The sequence below is a fragment of the Peromyscus californicus genome, unplaced genomic scaffold (assembly GCF_007827085.1).
Source record: "Peromyscus californicus insignis strain IS unplaced genomic scaffold, ASM782708v3 Scaffold_4__1_contigs__length_199733344, whole genome shotgun sequence".
NCBI classification, from domain to species: Eukaryota; Metazoa; Chordata; class Mammalia; order Rodentia; family Cricetidae; genus Peromyscus; species Peromyscus californicus.
Window position 1 is genome coordinate 62,707,065 of NW_026294562.1, and position 20,153 is coordinate 62,727,217.

At 44.2% G+C, this 20,153-nt stretch overlaps 1 protein-coding gene and 1 pseudogene across 1 annotated transcript; both read right to left on the reverse strand.

The window, feature by feature from the left end:
- Positions 1-550: 550 nt before the first annotated feature.
- On the reverse strand, positions 551-1,437 carry LOC128123817 (olfactory receptor 13A1-like; annotated as a pseudogene).
- A 14,761-nt stretch (positions 1,438-16,198) lies between these two features.
- On the reverse strand, positions 16,199-17,152 carry LOC128094452 (olfactory receptor 13A1-like). Its single transcript, XM_052712847.1, has one exon. It carries the CDS (start codon positions 17,132-17,134, stop codon positions 16,199-16,201), a length of 936 nt encoding a protein of 311 aa, XP_052568807.1. The 5' UTR covers positions 17,135-17,152.
- Between the last annotated feature and the right edge of the window lie 3,001 nt (positions 17,153-20,153).

A 20,153-nucleotide genomic window follows, 5' to 3' on the forward strand; every position in this document is an offset into this window, starting at 1 on the left:
ATCGCTATTCCATGGGCTAGAGTTCCAGACTATGTGCAAAAGAGAAAGCTAGCTGAGTGTGAATATTCTTTGCTCTCTGATGTGGATGCCATGTATCTAGTTGACATTTCTGCCACCATGTTTTTTCTGCCATGGTGGACTGTACCTTCAAACTGTGAGCCCAAAATAAGACCTTTGTCAAGTTGCCCGTGTCAGCTATTTTGTCAAAGCAGTGAGAAAAGTCAACTCATCCACCAACAGGGTGAGTCATTGGGAAAGAGGGACACTGGCCTCTTAAACAATAAAAAGGGGTAGTGGTAAGTAAGCGAGGGCTGAGCTGAGCAAAGCCAAGCTCTGGGGTGGTGTCACCCTGGGATGCTTACCTAGACGGGAGAACATGTGTCAGGACCCTGAGGTCACCGGTGCTTCTGAAAATCAGACATTTATGGCTGGCACATACATCCCTGTGACCAAAATAACACAGCAGAGTCAAAAACACAGAGTCTATCACCTGTGACTGAGGTTATTTTCTTTATTATGATAGCTGATTCTGAATTTTATGGAGATACTCTCAGCAAGGCAAATGTGAGAGGAGCATAGGCCTACAGAGCAGCTTGAACATCATCTCCTTATTTCTCAGTGTGTGGATGAGCAGGTTCAAGATCAGGCTTAGGACTGGGTACGACTTTGAAGACGCTGCTGCTTTGTAGGGTATAGTTGGAAGTGCTCTGATATAAGCACAGAGCACAGACAAGCAGTGCACAGAAACTACTGGGAGGTCTGAAGAAGAGATAGAGAAGGTTTCCAACTTCCCCTCAGCTGATCACATGTGCAGAATGCTAATGATGGTTCAGCCACAGGACAGTAAGGTGAGCAAGAAGTTGATACTTCCATAAAAGTCATTGGCCATGGGAATCATGATGCTGTTCACAGTCGTGTTATCAGACCAGTGTGGACAGATGCATTCAGAGCACAGATGGACCACACACCCATGGCTAGGGTCCCGCACAGGTGTGGGCTCATCCTAGAGCTGTAGTGCAGGGGATGGCAGATGGCCACGTATTGGTCATAGGCTGTGACCATGAACAGCAGTAGCTCAGAGGATTCAGACCACACAAGGAAGAAGAGCTGTGCCATGCGCCCCTTGAAGGAGATTGTGTTTTCATCAGATACCAGGCCAACCAGCGCCTTGGGCAGCACGGAGGAGGTGCAGACAATATCCATGGTGGCCAGGTTGCACAGGAAAAAGTACATGGGACTGTGGAGATCAGTGCTGGAGGTGACCAAAGCAATGGTTACAGCATTGTGAATGCCATGGTATAGACTTTATGCCATACCCTCTATACTACAGAGGGACAGGAAACAGCCAAGCAGGAACCGTCACAAACTTGGCTGTTCTGAGAACCTTTGTAGCACGAACTCAATCACTATTGTCTGGTTGGGACTTGACATTAACATTGAGCAGCCCTGGATCCATTCCTGTGTCCACAGGCCTCTGAGACAGGTCATAGTTCAAAACTTCAAAGTCTGATTTTCAAACTTAACCATCTTAAAGCTTACCCTCTTGCCATAAAGGGGCAGAGTGAACCTGTCTCGCTCATGAAAGCTTGCTTACTCATCACCCACCCTTCCTAGTTTTGAAAGCTCATTTTCTTCATTTACATTTTAATTTATACCTTTGAAACTTTTGCTTTCTAGGTTTAGGTTCCAAGTGTAACAGAGCATCTCTTATTCGGGACCCATCTACTCTACTCCGTGTCACTTCCAAGCTGTGCTCTGGTGACGGTTCTGAAGACAGATTTATGCCCTTCTCTTTCATAACAGCTATTCTCACCACCACTGTCCCCTCTTGGGAAGACTACATGCTGAGATGGCTCTTGTAGTCTCTGTGCAACCTTGTCTCCTGGGATCTGTCTTGGTCACTATCCTTTCTCTGGTACTTGTGTGGACACCGCTTGCCCATAACTCTCTGTGTCACTCTTCATAAATGCATGTCTTTTTTAAAGTGTGAATTGGTGTTTTGCCTGCAGGTATGTCTGTGTGAGGGTGTCAGAATCCCTGGAACTGGAGTTACAGTCTTGAGCTGCCATGTAGATGCTGGGAGTTGAGCCCTGATCCTCTAGAAGAGCAACCAGTGCTCTTAACCTCTGAGCCAAGTCTCGAACCCCAAATGAATGTCTTTTATAAGCTTTGCTTACTGTGATCCATCGTTCTTCTTACAGTTGATTCCATCATTAACATGATCTATCTCAAATCTGTCACCCCAGAGAGCCTCCCTCTCTACCACAAGCCTGTGAACACAAAGTACTCTGTGGCTTTTCTGCCTTTGTGACCAGTAGCCATGCTAAATTAAAAACACTCATGGTCAGTGGCATCACTATTTTTCAGAGCCTTTTCCGTGTGATTTAATATGCAGCTCACTCTCAGTCATCCAGTGTGTGAGGGAGGGGATGGTGCTTGTTTTGCCAAGCAAGGCTCAATTTCTCTAATTATCTTATTTTTAGACTCTGCCGATAATAGCACCCCCCCTCCCCTGAAATACCCATGCCATGACCTGAGACCATCCAGTGGCCTTTTCTGTAGGTTTCTCCATGAGTTTATAGACAAACACACTCTGCCTAGGAACCTGTATGTGCCAATTCTTTGTGGTGCTATTTATGTGAAGATGCCTTCACTGTTCACCCCTCTCTCACTGCTTGCAGTCCTAATCCTCATGGTCTAGCATATCCACAATGTATTATTCCGTGAAGCTCTTCCACAGCCCCAGGCAATTCAGCAAAACTCACCACATCTACACTTTCCCCCACAATACCCTACACTCTGTAAGCTTCCATTTCCGTCCCCTAGCTCTTCATTTTTTTCCTTGTTGGTACTTTTAATCTCACAAATCATGTCCAGAACAGGACTCATAACCTGATTTTTTTCTCATGCTCAGAAATAATCCTTGGACTAGTTAAGGATAGCCACCATTCCTATCCGATAGCTTCTGGTCCTCTATCCCAAACTGGAGATGCTCAAATATCAAATTTGCCCCAGGAAACCATGCTGACAGTGTAAATTCTGACTATGCTTCCTTGCTGTCATAGAACCTGTGAGATGCAACTACCTTGTGGATGATTTAGAAATCTCAGTGGCAGACCTATGTCATAAGAAACTCTAGATAACAAAAAAAAAATATTCTGACCAATTCACAAAAGACACCAGTAGTTGTTAAACATGCATAATTACCCTGCTATAAATAAAATTCTCCAAAGTATCACTTAGTGGCAGAAAGACACACACACACACACACACATACACACACACACACACACACACACACACACACACACACACACACACACAAAATAGGTAAGAGCTATATAGTGTTACCTGCAAGACTTACTTTACTCTTAAGTATACACAGAGAACGAGAAGGAAGGGGTCTGTGATGGCTGGTCTTGACTTTCAATTTGTTGGGATTTAGGATCACCTAGGAGACACACCTCTCAGTGTGTTTGTAAGAACATTCCCAGAAGGGATTAACTGAGTGAAAAAGTCCTACCCTCGAAGTGGGTGGCACTTTGCAGTGGGTGGTCCAGATAAACAGGGGTTTAAAGAAAAAAGTAGTATGTGTGGCTGTCTTTATGTCTTCTTTTTGAGCAAATGTGTCTATCATTGTTGCTGCTGCTGCTGGGAGGCTCCAGTGACATCAGATTCCAGATTCTTCTCCCTTCCAATATGGACTCAATACTAGGAGCTCCCAGACAGATTCTGGTTTTTAATGCCAGATGGGGTTGCTGAAGTGACAGGTTTCTTGTAGAGATCCACTATTTGGCTCTCTGTCTCCCCAGAATACAGTTATTGTTTGATTACCCACCTCCTATCTTGTAAGCTAATTTAATAAATTCCCTTTTAGAAAACTCTCTCTCTCTCTCTCTCTCTCTCTCTCTCTCTCTCTCTCTCTCTCTCTCTCTCTCTCTCTCTCGGTTCTATTCTCCTTGATAATTCTGCTAATACAGATAATGGTATTGTCTTTCTAGAGAAATGGTTATAAAAATGAACGTCTTAAATGTGGTGGTTTCTGGGACTAGTTCTCTAATGTGACTACAATCTAAGTTGCTAAAGACCTTCTTGATAATAAGGAAAGCATGGACAATCTATCCATATGAACTTTTAAAATAACTAGGCAAGATAAATGCATGTGATACCTCGCAGTGACCACTTGTGAGAGTCAAGGAATTTAGTGATTGTATACGTAACAGTTTTGAGCATTTGGGGAAGTCTAAGGAATATAATAATGCTGATTTTTGTTTCTAGCATCTCTTGATAAAGTAAAAAGGGAAAAAAATGAGCTCATAGATGAAATTTATCAACCTTAGACCCAGATATAAATAAACAATCTAAAGTCTTCTATGTATGCTTTGAGAGAGAGTCTTCTTTCCTAAAAACATAGGACTAGGGTTACCAAAAGTAAAATACAATCTCTCATTATGTAATTGAGTTAATTATAATGGAAGTCTAAATGTCAGCCTTGAAGGGCATCTGCAGTTAAAGTGAGGGGAATGATTGGAAGAGAGCAGGATCTTATTGGGGTAAAGATGTATTGGGAGGATTCTGAGGTTGTGAATATTGAAAACTTGGATTCTGATGGGCTGTTTTTACTTCCATAAGTACCATTGCACACTTCAATTGGTAGATGAATCCCTGCCACAAAACCTGAAAGAGGGAATTAGTCCTGCATTGTATATGAAAGCAGCGATGACCTTTGCAGAAGTAGATATCAATGTAGAAAATGCTGATGCCCCTCAGAACCTCCTCATCACCCGTCTTCTCCTTAGACATATAAACAGACTCAAGTTTAAGCAAGACTTAGAAATGAGGTATATAATGTGACACACGAGGACTTATTGGTCAGGGGAAACTGAGAGACCCCCCCAAAAACACTATAGATTATTGTTTGCCATTGCCCTTGGTGCCTTTCAGAGAAAGAAGGTAAGACCCTATTGCTGAAGACGTCATACACTTCAGACACAGGACTTGGAAGAATCAATCTGGATCTGACCTGGAAGCTTTGTTTCTGGGGACAAGCTCCCAATTTCCAAAGGAGTCATGAGAGCTGCTGATGGAGAAAAGCAATCCATATGCCACCCAGCTGTAAAGTCTGTGAACTACAAAAATGATCAGCCCAGCAAAATATTCCTAGAGGTGTAATAGCAGCACTTATATCCCAGGAGTAGCCACCTAATTGGATTTAAGGCACATTAAATAGGAGGGATTCCATCTTGTTACTATAAACTAGCTAATTACTTCTGCTTTGAACCAAGAGGAGAACCTGCTACTGTCACTTTCCTAAGCCAATATCATTTATAACTGTATTCTGAATACTTTTCCACATATATATTCCAAATACATTCACAGATAAACATAGCTATCATCATTCATCAAGGAAGCTTCTTTATGTAGTAGACAGAAATTATTATAGAAATCCACAACTAGTTAAAATGAAGAAATCAACTGACTGTGGGGATGTCCTGTCCATTTACAGCATAACTCCTACACTTAAGGCCCAAGGAACATCATGGAAGAGGCGACCGAGAGACTGTAAGAGTCAAAGGACATCTACTGCAAAAAAAGGGACACCGAGTGAGGTGGGTAGGGAGGAAGGGTAGATCTGAGATGAGTTATGAGGGGGAGTAGAGAGTGAATGTGATCAAAATTTCTTGTATGAAATGCTCAAAGGAGTAATAAAAATATTATTTAAAAAAGAACCAGGAAAAAGAAAAGGACACTATTTCAAGCAGAGGCCCCTCAGAAACAAAGGCAATTGAAAGCTAAAGGGACTTATAACCACTAGACCCGCTCACAGAGTATTTGTCATGGAGTCCTACATTCAGAAGTGAAGAAAACTGCTATCAGGAAAACATGTGAACTCACTAAAGGAACAGGTGTATGAAGAAAAAGAAGGTGAACCAAACTTTACTAATACGCCAAATCATCTCGCTACACGAACACTTAGAAGCAAGAACAAGAACCATCACAGTGAACATCTAAATCCTTATATATAGTTCTGGATTAATGGGAACCAGGGCTGAGGCTTAGGCAGAAAACCATCAGCATAGAATATTGATTTGAGCTGTGATGGAAGGAACTACTCATCAACAATGAATCTATGCTAAAGGAGACAAAGGCACTGTGGAGGACTCCTGCCTGCAAATCCCAAACCAATGTGATACAAAACAACCGAGGAAAACAGATGGGCATTTGTGATCTAGGATTCTAGGTCTCACATTTAGATTACATCTAATTGGAAGGAAGAGGAAGAGAACTTATTTCTGAAGAGCACAGTGGGAAGAGCATCGTAGCCAGGGGTTCATAGCTGGGCAAAGGCTGAGTTAGACACAGGACTGATACATTCTTAACTCCCAGCAGATTATGTACTGCTTTCATAAGAAAAAGTAGAAACTTCATGTTGAAGATCTCATCTAAGTTGTAATATCATTTTCTGAAGGGCAGTAACATGGGATCTCAAGTCAAAGGTCATAATATTGGCATAGACGTTGACTATAAAGGGAAAGGTAAGTGGAGGAGCTCACACTAGTGGCCAATGACTGTCTTTATGGTTCATCTGGCCATTTGGGGAACTGCCATACACTGATATGAAGGATATATTCAGCCGCTGTAATGCAGGCTTTTTGTGGAGAGTTTTGTGTGCATGAGAAAGATGAGAGTGGTTCTTCGCAGAATTCAAAATGATGCCCAGTCCTGCACATTGGCATTAGCAACTGTCTTAGGGTTTTTATTGTTGTGAAGAGACACCATGACTGTGGTAACTCTTATAAAGAAGATTTAGTGGGGGCTAGCTTACAGTTTCAGAGGTTCAGACCGTTATCATCATGGCAGGGAGCATGGCAGCATGCAGGCAGATATGGTGTTGGAGGAATAGCTGAGTGTCCTACATCTTGCAGGCAATAGGAAGTCAGCTGAGACACTGAGTGGTATCCCGAGCGTAGGAAACCTCAAAGCCAACTCCCACAGTGACACACTTCCTCCAACAAATCCATACTCACGCCAACAAAGCCACATCTCCTAATAGTGCCACTTTCTATGAGATTATGGGGGCCAATTACATTCAAACTACCACATTCCACTCCCTGGCCCTCATAAACTTGTAACAATATCATAATGCAAAAAGTATTCAGTCCAACTTCAAAAATCCCTATAGTTTATCACGGTCTCAACAATGTTTTAAAATTGAAGTTCAAAGTCTCTTCTGAGATTTGTGCAATCCCTTAACTGTAATCACCTGTAAAAATCAAAATAAAAAATCAGTCACATACTTCCAACATATAATGGCACAGGACATATATTATCATTCAAAAACACAGGGAAGGAAGCATAGCAAGGAAATACTGGACCAAAGCAAGACCGACAACCAGCTGGGCGAACTCCGAACTCTGCATCTCCATGTCTAATGTCAAAACACTCTTCAGATCTCCAACTTCTTTCAGCTTTGTTGACTACAACACACTTCTTTCTCTTGGGCTGGTTCTATTCCCTGTTATCAGCTCTCCTTAGCAGGTATCCTACATCTCTAGCATGTCTGACATCTTGGGTTCTCCAAGGAAATCCAGGCTTCAACTTCACAGCTTCACGAAATGTCCTCTCTACTAGGCCTCCATTCAGGGACACCTCTGACACATGTCTGGCCTCAGTGGCTTTATTCCATAGCTCCTTCCTTCTATCCTTAACTCTAAATCCAAATGACCAAAGCTGCCAAGTTCTGCTGCTTGCTGGGGCTGAAACATGGCCCCCATGTTCAATTACATCTTCACTAGCTTTCTGTTTTTGATTATTACTTCTACTACTTAATCTTGGCTCTTCTTGAACTTGCTCTGGAGACCAGACTGGCTTCAACTTCAGAGATCTACCAGCTTCTGCCTTCTGAGTGCTTGGATTAAAGGTGTGTCCCACCACACCTGGCTCTAAGATGTTCTTTAATTCCTTTTCACAAATTGGAAATTTCTCTGGGTGCGATCTTGCCCTGAGGTCACCACTCCCTTTATTCTATTTCTTAATCTGTTTATCTCCTTGAAAACAAGACTTTATTCCATTCCACTTCCTGGTGCTCTTTTTTTCTCCTCAAAATTTACAATTTGTAATTTTCCCTGCCCAGCTTGCTCCTTTTCATTATAAATCTTCATTATAGTTGCCACTAACAACCACATGACAGAGTCTATGCTAGGCTGTTTTGAGTTTTTCTTTGACAATGAATTATTCCAAAACTCTCCACTTTAGCCTCAGGGAGACTTTTCATACAAGGACAAAAAGCTGCCACATTCCTCACCAAAATATCACAAGACCAGTATCTAGGTCACAGACTAACATGCTTCTCCTCTGAAACCTCTTGATCCCCACAGTTCAAATAATTCTCAGCACCATTGCCTTCCATACTCCTACTACTATGGCCCATTAAGCAGTGCTTACGGCATTACACTGCTTTTCTAACCCACAATATCAAAGTCTAAATCCCCCCAAATGAAAACATGGTCAGGCCTAGCACAACAATACCCCACTCCTGGTACCAACTTCTGTTTTAGTTAGGGTTCTTAACAATATTTTGATGCTACTCATCCCTGCTTCCTCACGTGGTAATATTTTTGTGTTTTTCAGATGTGGAATATCCAGAGTAGAAAAAAAGACAATGAATATACTTTCAACTGCTCACCTATATATACAGCCAGGCTAGTGTATTCTTCTGGGACTATAGCATTGATGGCTAACGTATACATCTGTTTCTCAAAGAACATGGGAAAATCTAGGAGTATGGTAGGAAGTATGTGAAAAGCTTCAAGAAGCTTCACAAACAGCTCCATGTTGCAATTAGTGACTCAGATCTCAGCAAGATCTCAACTAAGAAGAAGGCTGCTGAGGGTCCTCACCATGGTTGCACCCTGGAATGTCTACAGTAGCACCCAAGGCCTGGCCTGGAACCTTGGTGTACACAGAACACTTTATTGAAAGACCACTTATAGCTACAACTGTGTTATCATCATCCAACCACTCTTATTTTGTCATTTATTCTGACATTTTAAGGTCAAGCACAGAAATCCTTTATTTAGCTGAATCCCAGTCACAATGGGTGGGGGAAACCCTGCATTATTTTTTCAGCTCCTCTGTATAGCTAGCATTCTTTTATATTGTTGTTCCAGACTATGTAAACACTTTGGCAGCTCAGACTGGAAGGGACAGTACAAACAGGTGGAGGTGAAAATGTCACCATTGTTGTGAAGGGTTTTATATATGAATATAGGCTTAATTAAAAAAAAAATCACACACTGCAAGGCTGCCTCACAGCAAGCTGTCCGGATGGGCAGGCACCACTACAATGAACAAGTACGTGGTGGAGAAATGGGAGAGAAGGAGAAGCAGAGTGGTTTGCACACTAAAGAGAGAAGAGGCCCTGAAGATGAGATGGCTGTGAGGAGCAGGCTGATGATATGGGTGGCCTGTGCTGCCACCTGGGGCCATGTGATGTCCAGGCCTATGCTCCCGTGCATGGCCATGTCTGGGTTCGTGGTCCTACTGCAGCCAGGGTCTGTGTTGATGTCCATGGCCTGTGATACCACCAAAGGCCATACAGGTATCTATGTCTGGGCCACCACATGAGGCCATGCTGCTGCTGGGGGTCATGCTGATCTGAGTGGCCTATACTGCCACTTAAGGCCGTGGTGACTTCCAGCTGAGCTATAGCTGAGGGCCACATATGGGTTCATGGCCCTACCACAGCTGGGGTCTGTGTTGATATCTGTGACCTGTGTTACCACTGAAGGCTGTGCAGATGCCAGTGGTCTGGGCCCTCATCTGAGGCCATGTTGATGTCTGGGGCCATGCTGCTGCTGTGGCCATACTAATCTGAGTTGCCTATGCTGCCAGTCAAGGCCATGGTGATGTCCAGGCCCAAGCTTCAGCCAAGGGCCATGTCTGGGTCCATGGTCCTACCTCAGCTGGGGTCTGTGTTGATGTCTGTGGCCCATGTTACCATCAGGGGTCATGGGAGAGCTGGTCCAGTGGCCTGGGCATAGGAGAGCTGGTCCTGCCCCTTGCCGGCTGCTTCAGTGGGAGAGCTGTCCCTCCCCCAGAAGACTGTCCCCAGTGTCATGGGCACAGAAGAGCTGGCCCTAACCCTGAATGGCCCTGGAAAAACTGCTCCTCCCCTTTACCAGGCACAGTGGGAGAGCTGGATCTGAATGCACATGGAAGAGCTGGCCCTGATGGAGTGGGCACAGGAGATCTGGCCCTGACCCTTGCCTGAGTTGGGGAGGTGCCAGTGGAGGCTGGGACTAACCAACTCAGCTATCACCCAGGCCCACATCCAAGACTTTGAGTTCACCCACCTCAACATCTATCCCATCTTTGAGCTGCTGGAGTGTGTGAAGGGATGGGTCCTGTGGAACCATAACCACAGGTTGTCGGTGATTCCAGGCAATAACAGAATATCTGAGAGAAATTTTGGTGAAGGTCCAGTATTGATGGTATACCAGAAGCCAGAAGCTTTGAACCAGACCAACAACTCATTGCAATGAACATTTGCAAGTAAAGCTGTTTGGCCAAGAGGGTCTACTTTGAGACACGTTGCAGCTCCCAAGGCCACTATGACAAAATGATTATATGATGGAGAGGCGGGGGAATGTGGAGGAAAGAAGTGCATTTCTTTTCTTTAAAAAATTTTTTAGAAAAATTTCTTTTGGGGGAGGGCTACATGGATGGAGGATAGACATGGAAAGACTGGGAAATGAGTAGTATTGGGGTGCATGATGTGAAATTACCAAAGAATCAATAAAAATTATGTCAATATAAAAAAATCAGATACATTGCCCCTAATTTTAAACCTTTCCAGCACCAAGAATGTAAGTTCCACCTTTATTCCATTTCTCTATCAGAATTTTGTGATGCTGAAGGCATTTACTATCCTAAAACTTGTACCTTGAGGAGAAAGTAAAAGAAACTTCATTGGTGGAGGTCCATTTAAAGACACACGACCACCATATTTCAGGGAACTAGATTCTTACAGCTCCAGCCCGGATAAGTGTACAGCACCAGCCAGTGCCTGAGGTGCTGGGGTATGTGGGATAGCAGCCTGGGGTCCTGGAGTCCTGTCTGCCTGGACTCTCCAGGACATCCTGCAGGTCTCCAGCTCTAGCTTTCCTCTATCGAGACAGAGAGTAGGGTGATCTTTTCCCACACATGTTTTGTCATCGCAGTTCCAAAGACAGGCAGACTTCTTCATGAATGGCCTCATGAAGTTAAAGAGAGCTGAGGTCCTTTTCTGGTGAACTAGAACCTGTAGGTACCATGAGTCCTCTTCTACTCTATCTCCATCTGAGACTTGGAGGCAAGCACTGAGCTGGTGTGGGGCCAGCATCTGGCTTCTGGCCACAGGCAGCAGGAACACAGAAAAACATCTGTGACCTATCTGACCTGGGTATGATCTTTTGAATAAATTCCACCGTGGACTTGGCAGGCAGGTACAAGGCCACAGGACCCAGGGCTTGGGGAAGACTTCACATGGGGCAGAGGTTGCCTTGGGTTGCATCATATAGCCAAGGCTGTCCAGATATAAGTCTATATTTCTTGATGTTGGCAGATACCTCTGAACTCTGAGCGGCAGGACAGAAACCTTCCATAGACTGGAGGGTGTGATGAGATCCCGAGGGACCTTAGACCTGGCTGGCCTCTCTCCCAGGGTTTGAGCCTCTGCAGTACATTGAAGACTGTCATTTAGGGAATCAACTAGAAAGTTTCCTGGTTTCAAAAACCCTTAATGTACATTGATGTTTAAAATTAGGTAGTGCTTTCTCTTACCTGCTGGTTGTTCAATCAGCAGATGTATTGACAGAGTTTGGGACACTTAAGAGCATGAGGGCTTGTGTCAGAAAAATACAGATGCACATTTGTGGATACTTCTGATGTCTGCTGAGGAAGTCACAGAGGTTCATGTTCTCTTGTCTGTCTATCTACCTATCTGTCTGTCTGTCTACCTGTCTGTCTATCTATCTATCTATCTATCTATCTATCTGTCTGTCTACCTATCTACCTATCTATCATCTATCTATCTATCTATCTATCTATCTATCTATCTATCTATCTATCTATCTAGTTTCTGTCTACTGACTACTGGATGCCCAGCCCCAAGCCTGTACTCATATATAAGTTCATACTTGTGACCTTTTCATTGCTTTGGAATTGAAGTATGTCCCCTCCAGAGAGCTCATGTGCCTTACCCACAAATACATAAAGATACAGTGAGCACTATCAGTCACGATTCAGGAGTGGTTGGAGCCACTGACACTGGACCTAGAGGAGGTTTAGAGGGATTGTAAGGAAAACTTCTCAGCAGCAGCTCCTGTCCCTAGCCTGTCTGTCACAATTAATGTGACACCATTAGTCTCTCTGGAGGACCTGCACACCATGTCTATCTCATCCCTTCTTTAGTAGGGGCAGCAAGTAAAGAATTGCCTTACTTCCCCAAGCAGGAAGAATGACCCTGGACTGTATCCATCTCTCATCGTGCTAGTCACTCTAAAGAGACTACAGGCAGCAATTTCCTCTTGACACCTCTGGAGGGTAGGTGTTGAGGTGAATAGAGATGGCGTCAAGGGATTTTCAAGTCTGTAGGACATTGTGATTCACCTCTCTGACACCCAAATCTTGACGTGGGGAGTTTACTAATTGCTACTGGCCTCAAAGGCACAGAAATAGTGTGGTCTTTGGTAGTGGCTCAAGTCCCATTTCAAGAGAAGATACAGGATGCCTACTTCCACCTGTGTATTAGATCAGCAGCAAATCCTCTATAATTGAATTTCCCAGGCAAGATTTGGGACATACCTTGACTAAGGTGTACTAAGGTTTATCTGGGTATCTGGGTGTTCAGGGACACCACATACATGCCCTGGCCACTGGCCAGTAACAGACTTCATGAAGCTTAGGCAAGCCTGGACAAACAGACAGTGTCCTGAGGGCCCTGTGGCTGAGAAGGTGAAGACAAAAAGAATGAAGGTTCATCCCAGGAAGAGGTGAACAAGCCTGCCCCTTCTGATGGGACCTTTTTCACATTGCTGTTGATTTTCTGATTGGCAAATGAAAGTGGAGCCAGCATAACATAATCTTCCCACATCTCTCTCCCCACAAGACCCTAACAGGAGAGTGAGAAGTAGTCTTGGGGGGGGGGGCAGTCACAGGGTGGTGGAAACATCACTAATATGCACCTAACACCCCGAATCTCTGAGACTATGTTCTAGTACAGGGCACGATCTTGTGGAAGTAGATGAAGGAGTTTCATTAGGAACCTGAATTTCATTTTCAACCTGAGCTTGATGATTGGCTGAGAGCAATCCTGCTCATGCTGTGTACCCTCCTCATAAGGCCACAGTGGATAGATACTGCTGTAGCCCCAACCCTGCCCCAACTTTAGACTCATGGCTCACACACATGGAAAAGCCTAGTGTTCATTGCTCTCTGACTGCCCAAGTAAGGTTGCAGGACCCCGCTCCCCATGCTGATTGTTAGTGCACATACTCTGGCTGACAAAGGCATCTTGTCTGTTTTATGTGGACCTGTGCAGTTCAAGCACATGTTGGACTGGTGTGACTATCAGAGTTCAGTGCTTCAGGGTCAGCACAACATCCTTGTTTGTTTCCATGGGAAACTGTTCTGAGTCTGGGTTGAGGACCAGCCTAGTTGCTATGGCTGACAATCTGAGCCATCTGAGACACCCTGTCAGCCTGAGGAGCTGATCTCACGGAGGACCAACCTTCCTTCTTGGGCTAGGCTTGTGTACCCTGGTTTGATGTCCTAGTGAGAACAAAGCTCCTGGTATGGGGGTTCAGGACTTATTGCTGCCACATGGATGACAAGATGCAGTCCTAGAAAGAGCACACTGTGCCTGTCTCTGGAGAGTGTGCCACTGGCTTAAGGACCTGAATGTTATATCCTATACTCTGTGGTCAACAGCTGCACCAAAGCAAATCCTTCTCATGGCAATATCTCACCATCCACATCCTGCTGATTTTATTTCTGTTCCTAGCATCACCACATGGTCAGCTCCCTGGAGCATGGCCAACTCTGTCCCCATGAAAAGTCAGGTCCTTGATGCATACACAGTTTGCTCAGGGACTTGACACACAATGTCAACTCACATTCATAAGCTGTTTCCATGGGGTATGTCCCCAGTCTGCTCTTTCATTCAACTTGTGAGTCAAGAGAATAGATACTAAAGGGGATGTCCAGAACTCCTCTGTGTTATGTGGATGAAGAGCCACATTGGCATACAGACCACATTTGGGTCTGTCCCTGGAGTCTGTCATCTCAGAAGCATATGTGTGTTATTCTCCATACTCAGAAGCCAGCAGCAGGTATAAAAGAAAACACTCCTTACTGCCTCCTACACTGCACAGCCTCATTTCTGATTGTATTCTTCCAGCACCCCAGAAGGTAGCCTCTGAGTGTTTCCAGATTTACTGAAGGGAGAGATCACTCTCCACGTGAGCAACAGTACCCCAGGGACAGTGGACTAAAAAGCTTGGACTAAATGGAAAAGGAGAAGGTCAGTTGTGTACAGATGTTCCTCTTCTATGTGTTCTGGGCTGCCATGATGGGAAGAAACTTCTCTATCTCATACTTCCACTGCTTTAGTCCCTGCCTTACAATAGGCCAAAACAAAGAGCCAAGCACTCATGGACTGAGTCCTCTGAAAACATGAGACAGAACAAATGTTTTGAAAAGGTATTTTGGTCATAAGTTTGAAGAGAGCTAATTAATACAACATACCTGATTTGCATCACAAGTCCTGCTGTGGTACAGAATTTAAGAAGAATAAGGAAGTAAGTTGATGAAGAATGTGTTTAGTCAGAAAAGGATACAGCATCATCTCAGCAGCAGTTGCTGCAGATGCTGCCCTTTCTCCAGTTGTCTTCCCACCAAATCTTAGTAGTGGTCTCAGATACACTTCCCTTCCTCTTCCCACAGATGCACTTCCCTTCCTCTTTCTGCCTTCCTCTTCCTACAGGTGCACTTCCTTCCTCATTGTGTCTTCCTCTTCCTCCAGATGCACTTCCCTTCCTCTTCCTGTCTTCTGCCTCCTCATTCCTCTTCTTAGATTTGCTGTGGATATCTGAAGCTATGAAATGTTGCTCTGATTGACTGATAAATAAAACGCTGATTGGCCAGTAGCCAGGCAGGAATACACAGATTGTTCGAGGAATTTTAGCTGGGAGTGGTTGGTCAACACAAAACTGACTCCATTTTTGCTGTGTGCTTTTTGTTTTGTTTTGGTAATTTTTTGTCTTATTGACTTGGATTTGTCTTTTTTTCTTCTTTTTTTTTGCATTTTGTTTCAGAGAAAGGGGAGTATTGGATGTATAGGTAAGTAGGTAGGTAGTGTCTGGGAGTTGTGGGAAGCGAAAGAATATGATTAAAATATGTTATATGAAAAAAGTTTCATCCTAACATTTTGTCTATCTTCTTTTTATGTTGATTTTCATGCATAGGGTGAAGGAAGAGCTCCATTTCACCCTTTGCATTTAGACATTCATCTAGTTTCCCCAAAACTTGTTGTTGGAAATAATTAATCTTTCCCAGGAGTTCGATTGTCATCACTGTCATAAGCAAGCTGGACTCACACATGTGAATTCATTTTTGAAACTTAAATTTAATCTCTGTTCCATAAATTTCTGTTTTCTCCATCCCAGCTTTGACTTCCACAGCTCAGTAGGCAGCTGTGAAATGGAGAACCACTCAACTTTGGTCTTCCCAAGACACTGTGACCATGCTCGCCCCTCAAGTTTCCTTATGAAGTTTAGATTCTAAGCCAGAGTTCTGAAACAAAGCCCTGTGCTGTTTACAGGGCGGCACTGGAGGAAAGGGCTTTGTTTTGTGATTATCACCATTATCACCCACTGAAACTTTCCAGACTAGGAACATGGAATCTCCATTTAAATAAACTTTGCTTTTGAAATGGTTTGTACTAGTTAGGAGATAAAGCTTGAGTATTTGTTTACATTATATCTACAGAATTTTGTTGTTGTTGTTTTTGAGGTTACAGTAAGTACAGTTGTCCAGTCCTTGCATCAGAGAATGTTTTTCTAAAACAATGATAGGTACACCCCACTCCACAGGGCTGCTCTCAGGAGGGCATGTGTAGGGAGAGCCCAGGCCAGGAGAACAGCCTGCACATCTCCACTTAATGTGAGGAAGAGGGCAAGAGTCTCCCCAGAGCGAGCTTGACATCCTTGTTCCTCAGTGTATAGATGAGAGGGTTCAGGGTCGGACTGAGCACTGAGTATAGCACTGAAGATACTTTACTCCTTTCTGGGCTGTAGCTGGAAGCAGGACTGATGTAGGCACAGAACACAGATGAGTAGTACACACAGACCACGATGAGGTGGGAAGAGCAGGTAGAAAAGGCCTTCCTCTTGCCCTCAGCAGAACGCATGCGCAGAATGCTGATGATGATGTAGCCATAGGAGAGTAAGGTGAGGATGAAGTTGATGCCTCCATAAAAGGCATCTGCCACAAGAGTCATAATGCTATTGACATATGTGGGGCTGCAGGAGAGGAGGAGGAGTGGGGGGATCTCACAGAAGAAGTGGGTGATGACCTTGGGGCCACAGAATGACAGCCTTGTCATCAGACCAGTGTGGACAGATGCATTCAGAGCACAGATGGACCACACACCCATGGCTAGGGCCCCACACAGGTGTGGGCTCATCCTAGAGCTGTAGTGCAGGGGATGGCAGATGGCCATGTAGCGGTCATAGGCCATGACTGTGAGCAGCAGCAGCTCTGAGGATGCAGACCACACAAGGAAGAAGAGCTGGGTCATGCACCCCTTGAAGGAGATGGTGTTTTCCTCAGAGATTAGACCAACTAGTGCCTTGGGCAGCACGGAGGAGGTGCAGACAATATCCATGGTGGCCAGGTTGCACAGGAAAAAGTACATGGGACTGTGGAGCCCAGTGCTGGAGGTGACCAAAGCAATGATGACAATGTTGCCTAGTAGAGCCGTTGTGTAGAGGGACAGGAAGCAGCCAATCAGGAGCAGCCGTAGACTAGGGTGCTCTGAGAACCCTTCCAGTACAAACTCTGTCACAATTGTCTGGTTGGGACTCAACATCATGATGGAGAGTATCCGTTTCACAACCGTGTCTGTTGGCTCCTGAGACAACACGACAGTTTACCACTTCAAAATCTAGTTTCCAAACTTGGTCATCTGAAAATTCTCTGCTGTCAGAAAGGGAAGGAGTGAATGTATTTCCTTCATGAAAACCTCTTGTCTGTATCACACAATTTGAAATCACATATATTTGATTTACTTTTGATTTTCCACCTAGAAGCTTTCACCCTGTAGATTTGGATCAAGAGGGATATCTGTTTCTCCCTCATCTTGAACATGTGGATTGAGTGGAGCATCCCTCACTCAGGACCTGTTTATAGTCTATTTATCAGTCACCTATAAGCACTGTGCTCTGTAGACAGTGCTGGAAACACACCTGTACCCCCTTCCACAGCAGGTATTCTCCATACAATGACAATTTCTGATGGACACACACACTGAGGTGACTCATGTACCTTTCTTCATATCTGGTCTCCTAGCTTCTCAGGCATTTTTTTTGTTTAAATACATAGAGTGGTTGTTCTACGAACCATCTTAACCTGATAATGGTATCCTCCATGGCCAAGTAGCCATGTGTTTTCTGAATTTTACTTACTGCAATCTGTGACTTCTCCTGAACTTGGAGCTATCCTGACTCTAACCCACTTCAAATCTATCACCCCAGAGAGCATTTCTCAAAACTCAAGCCTATAAACCCAAAGCACTTCTGGGGCTCTTCTGTCTCAATGAACCACGGTAACATCAAAGTTAACATACCCACAACTGAATTCATAACCATTGTCTATAGCTGCTCTTGTGTGGTGTTAATGACCTTGTTCAGAAGCTCACCCTCTGCTACCCAGTGTTTCAAGATGCTTATTCTATGGAGCACAGATCCATCTCTCTGACTCATTGTCTTCTCTTTAGCCTATACCCTTGATAGATCCTCAGTAGCTTCCCACTCCATGAATCACAGCACTGATTGACAGCATTCATGGTCGTTAGTGGTATTCATAACACCAATTCAGAAAAATAGATTACAGAAAAGCCAGATATAAACAGAAAACAGTGTGGATGGAGTCCAATGTTTAAGATGTGCACAATGATTGTTGACAGTGAAGTTATGTGCTTTTATGTGGAGGGAAATGCTCTCACAACCTGATCTGTAGCAGAAGATGCACATCTGTGTCACCTCCTAATTATTGTGACCTGAACAAGAAGATGTAGAGGACTTCTGGGATCATGAAAATGTCCTTATCTTCATGGAACTGGGCTATATGGAAGGAAGTATTCTGTAAAACACATTTGAATGGTTAAAAAAGAATTCAAACCACTTCCTTAAGTGTGGACCTTGAAAAGTATAAAGAAAGATTACTTTCACTTGTTAAGTTTGTTTAACCAAAGCCTTGGCATCTAGCCTGAAAATGTTTTAAGTGTGTTAGAGCACATCAGAGTAATGGGAGCACATGCTTTAAAGTGGAGAGAGGAGGCACCAATGAGAGAGTGGAGAGTACGACCTCTGCGGAGTAGACTATTACTGAGAGATTAGATGGAGACGTGTCTTTTGAACAGTATAACAATGCTGTCAACACTCTAGAAATCACATTGCAATATCTACACTTGTGCATTCACTTTACAGCAGTGAGAGATGGAATGTGAGTGTGTGCACAGCAGCAGACAGGTCTGAAACTGAACAAGAAAACATCAATTATTCCATAGCACATGTGTCAAAATTTCTGATCATATTAAAATCAAACACATTGATAAATAAAATGTTCCATCTGAGTCCTATGAGAACACTTGGAAGCAAGAATAGAACAATTACAAGGAATGTCTGAGGCCTGATAAACATGATCTTTCAGTAAAGGGACTAAGGGCAGGTTCAGGCCTGGGCACAGACAGTGCAGTGACAACCTGTAAGATCCTGTAGTGTTGTGAGACATCATGCAGGGTTCTTAACTGGGAACCCTGAAGCTCCAGAACATGAACAATGAGGGACGTTAGATGCTGAAATTCCCAAGTTCACATTGAGACTGGCTAGCACACTGGAGGGAGCTTAGTTCTTCAAGAATAAACAGTGGGAAGGAGATCAGAAGATCATCACGACGATGAATCTATGATGTGCAAAGCCTGGTTTAGACACAGGACTTTCAGACAGTCTCAGCTCCTTGCAGTGGATGTGCCTCTTCATAGGAAAAGTACTAACTTCACCCTGTGCTCCTCACCAAATGGTACCAGTTGCTGCTTCTCATCAGGATCAAACCAGGCAGCCCCTGCAGTGTATCATGGAGGAGGTTCAGTATCTGTACTATCTTAGAAGATAAACTTATTCCTTGTTCTCCCTCTCTGTTCTTGATCCAGCTGGGATCTCCAGCTCCCCTAAGATCTCTTTCCTTCGACCCTTGCCCTTCATAGAGGAGGGATTGTATGAGCGAGAATTGTTGAGACCAAGATTGGAAAAAAAAACAGGGACAAAGAGCCAAACTAATGGAAACACATGAACTATGAATCAATAGCTGAGGAGCCCCCAACTGGATCAGGCCCTCTGGATAAGTGAGACAGTTGATTAGCTTGAACTGTTTGGGAGGCACCCAGGCAGTGGGACTGGGACCTGTCCTCAGTGCATGAGCTGGCTGTTTGGAACCTGGGGCTTATGCAGGGACACTTCGCTCAGCCTGGGAGGAGGGGACTGGACCTGCCTGGACTGAATCTACCAGGTTGAACTGAATCCCCAGGGAAGTCTTTGCCCTGGAGGAGATGGGAATGGGGGGGTGGGAGGGGGAAGGACAGGGGATTCCATGGCTGATATGTAAAATTAAATTAAATTATAAAATAGAAAATTAAAAAAAGAAGATAAACTAAAGAGAGAAGAGGTTGGTAGGAACTCACTTTAGTGGATAATGAGTGCCATTTTGGCTGGACTAGCCACCTGGGGCATGCCATGTACTGGGGTATCCAACAGCCAAATGCAGAGATTTTCTGTGGGATACTTTGCATGCATGACAGAGAGGAAAATGACATTTCTGGAAAACCACAGGTCAAC

What these genes read in the sequence shown, in the direction of transcription:
- LOC128094452 (XM_052712847.1), bottom strand. Translation starts at nt 17,134, where the DNA reads ATGATGTTGAGTCCCAACCAGACAATTGTGACAGAGTTTGTACTGGAA.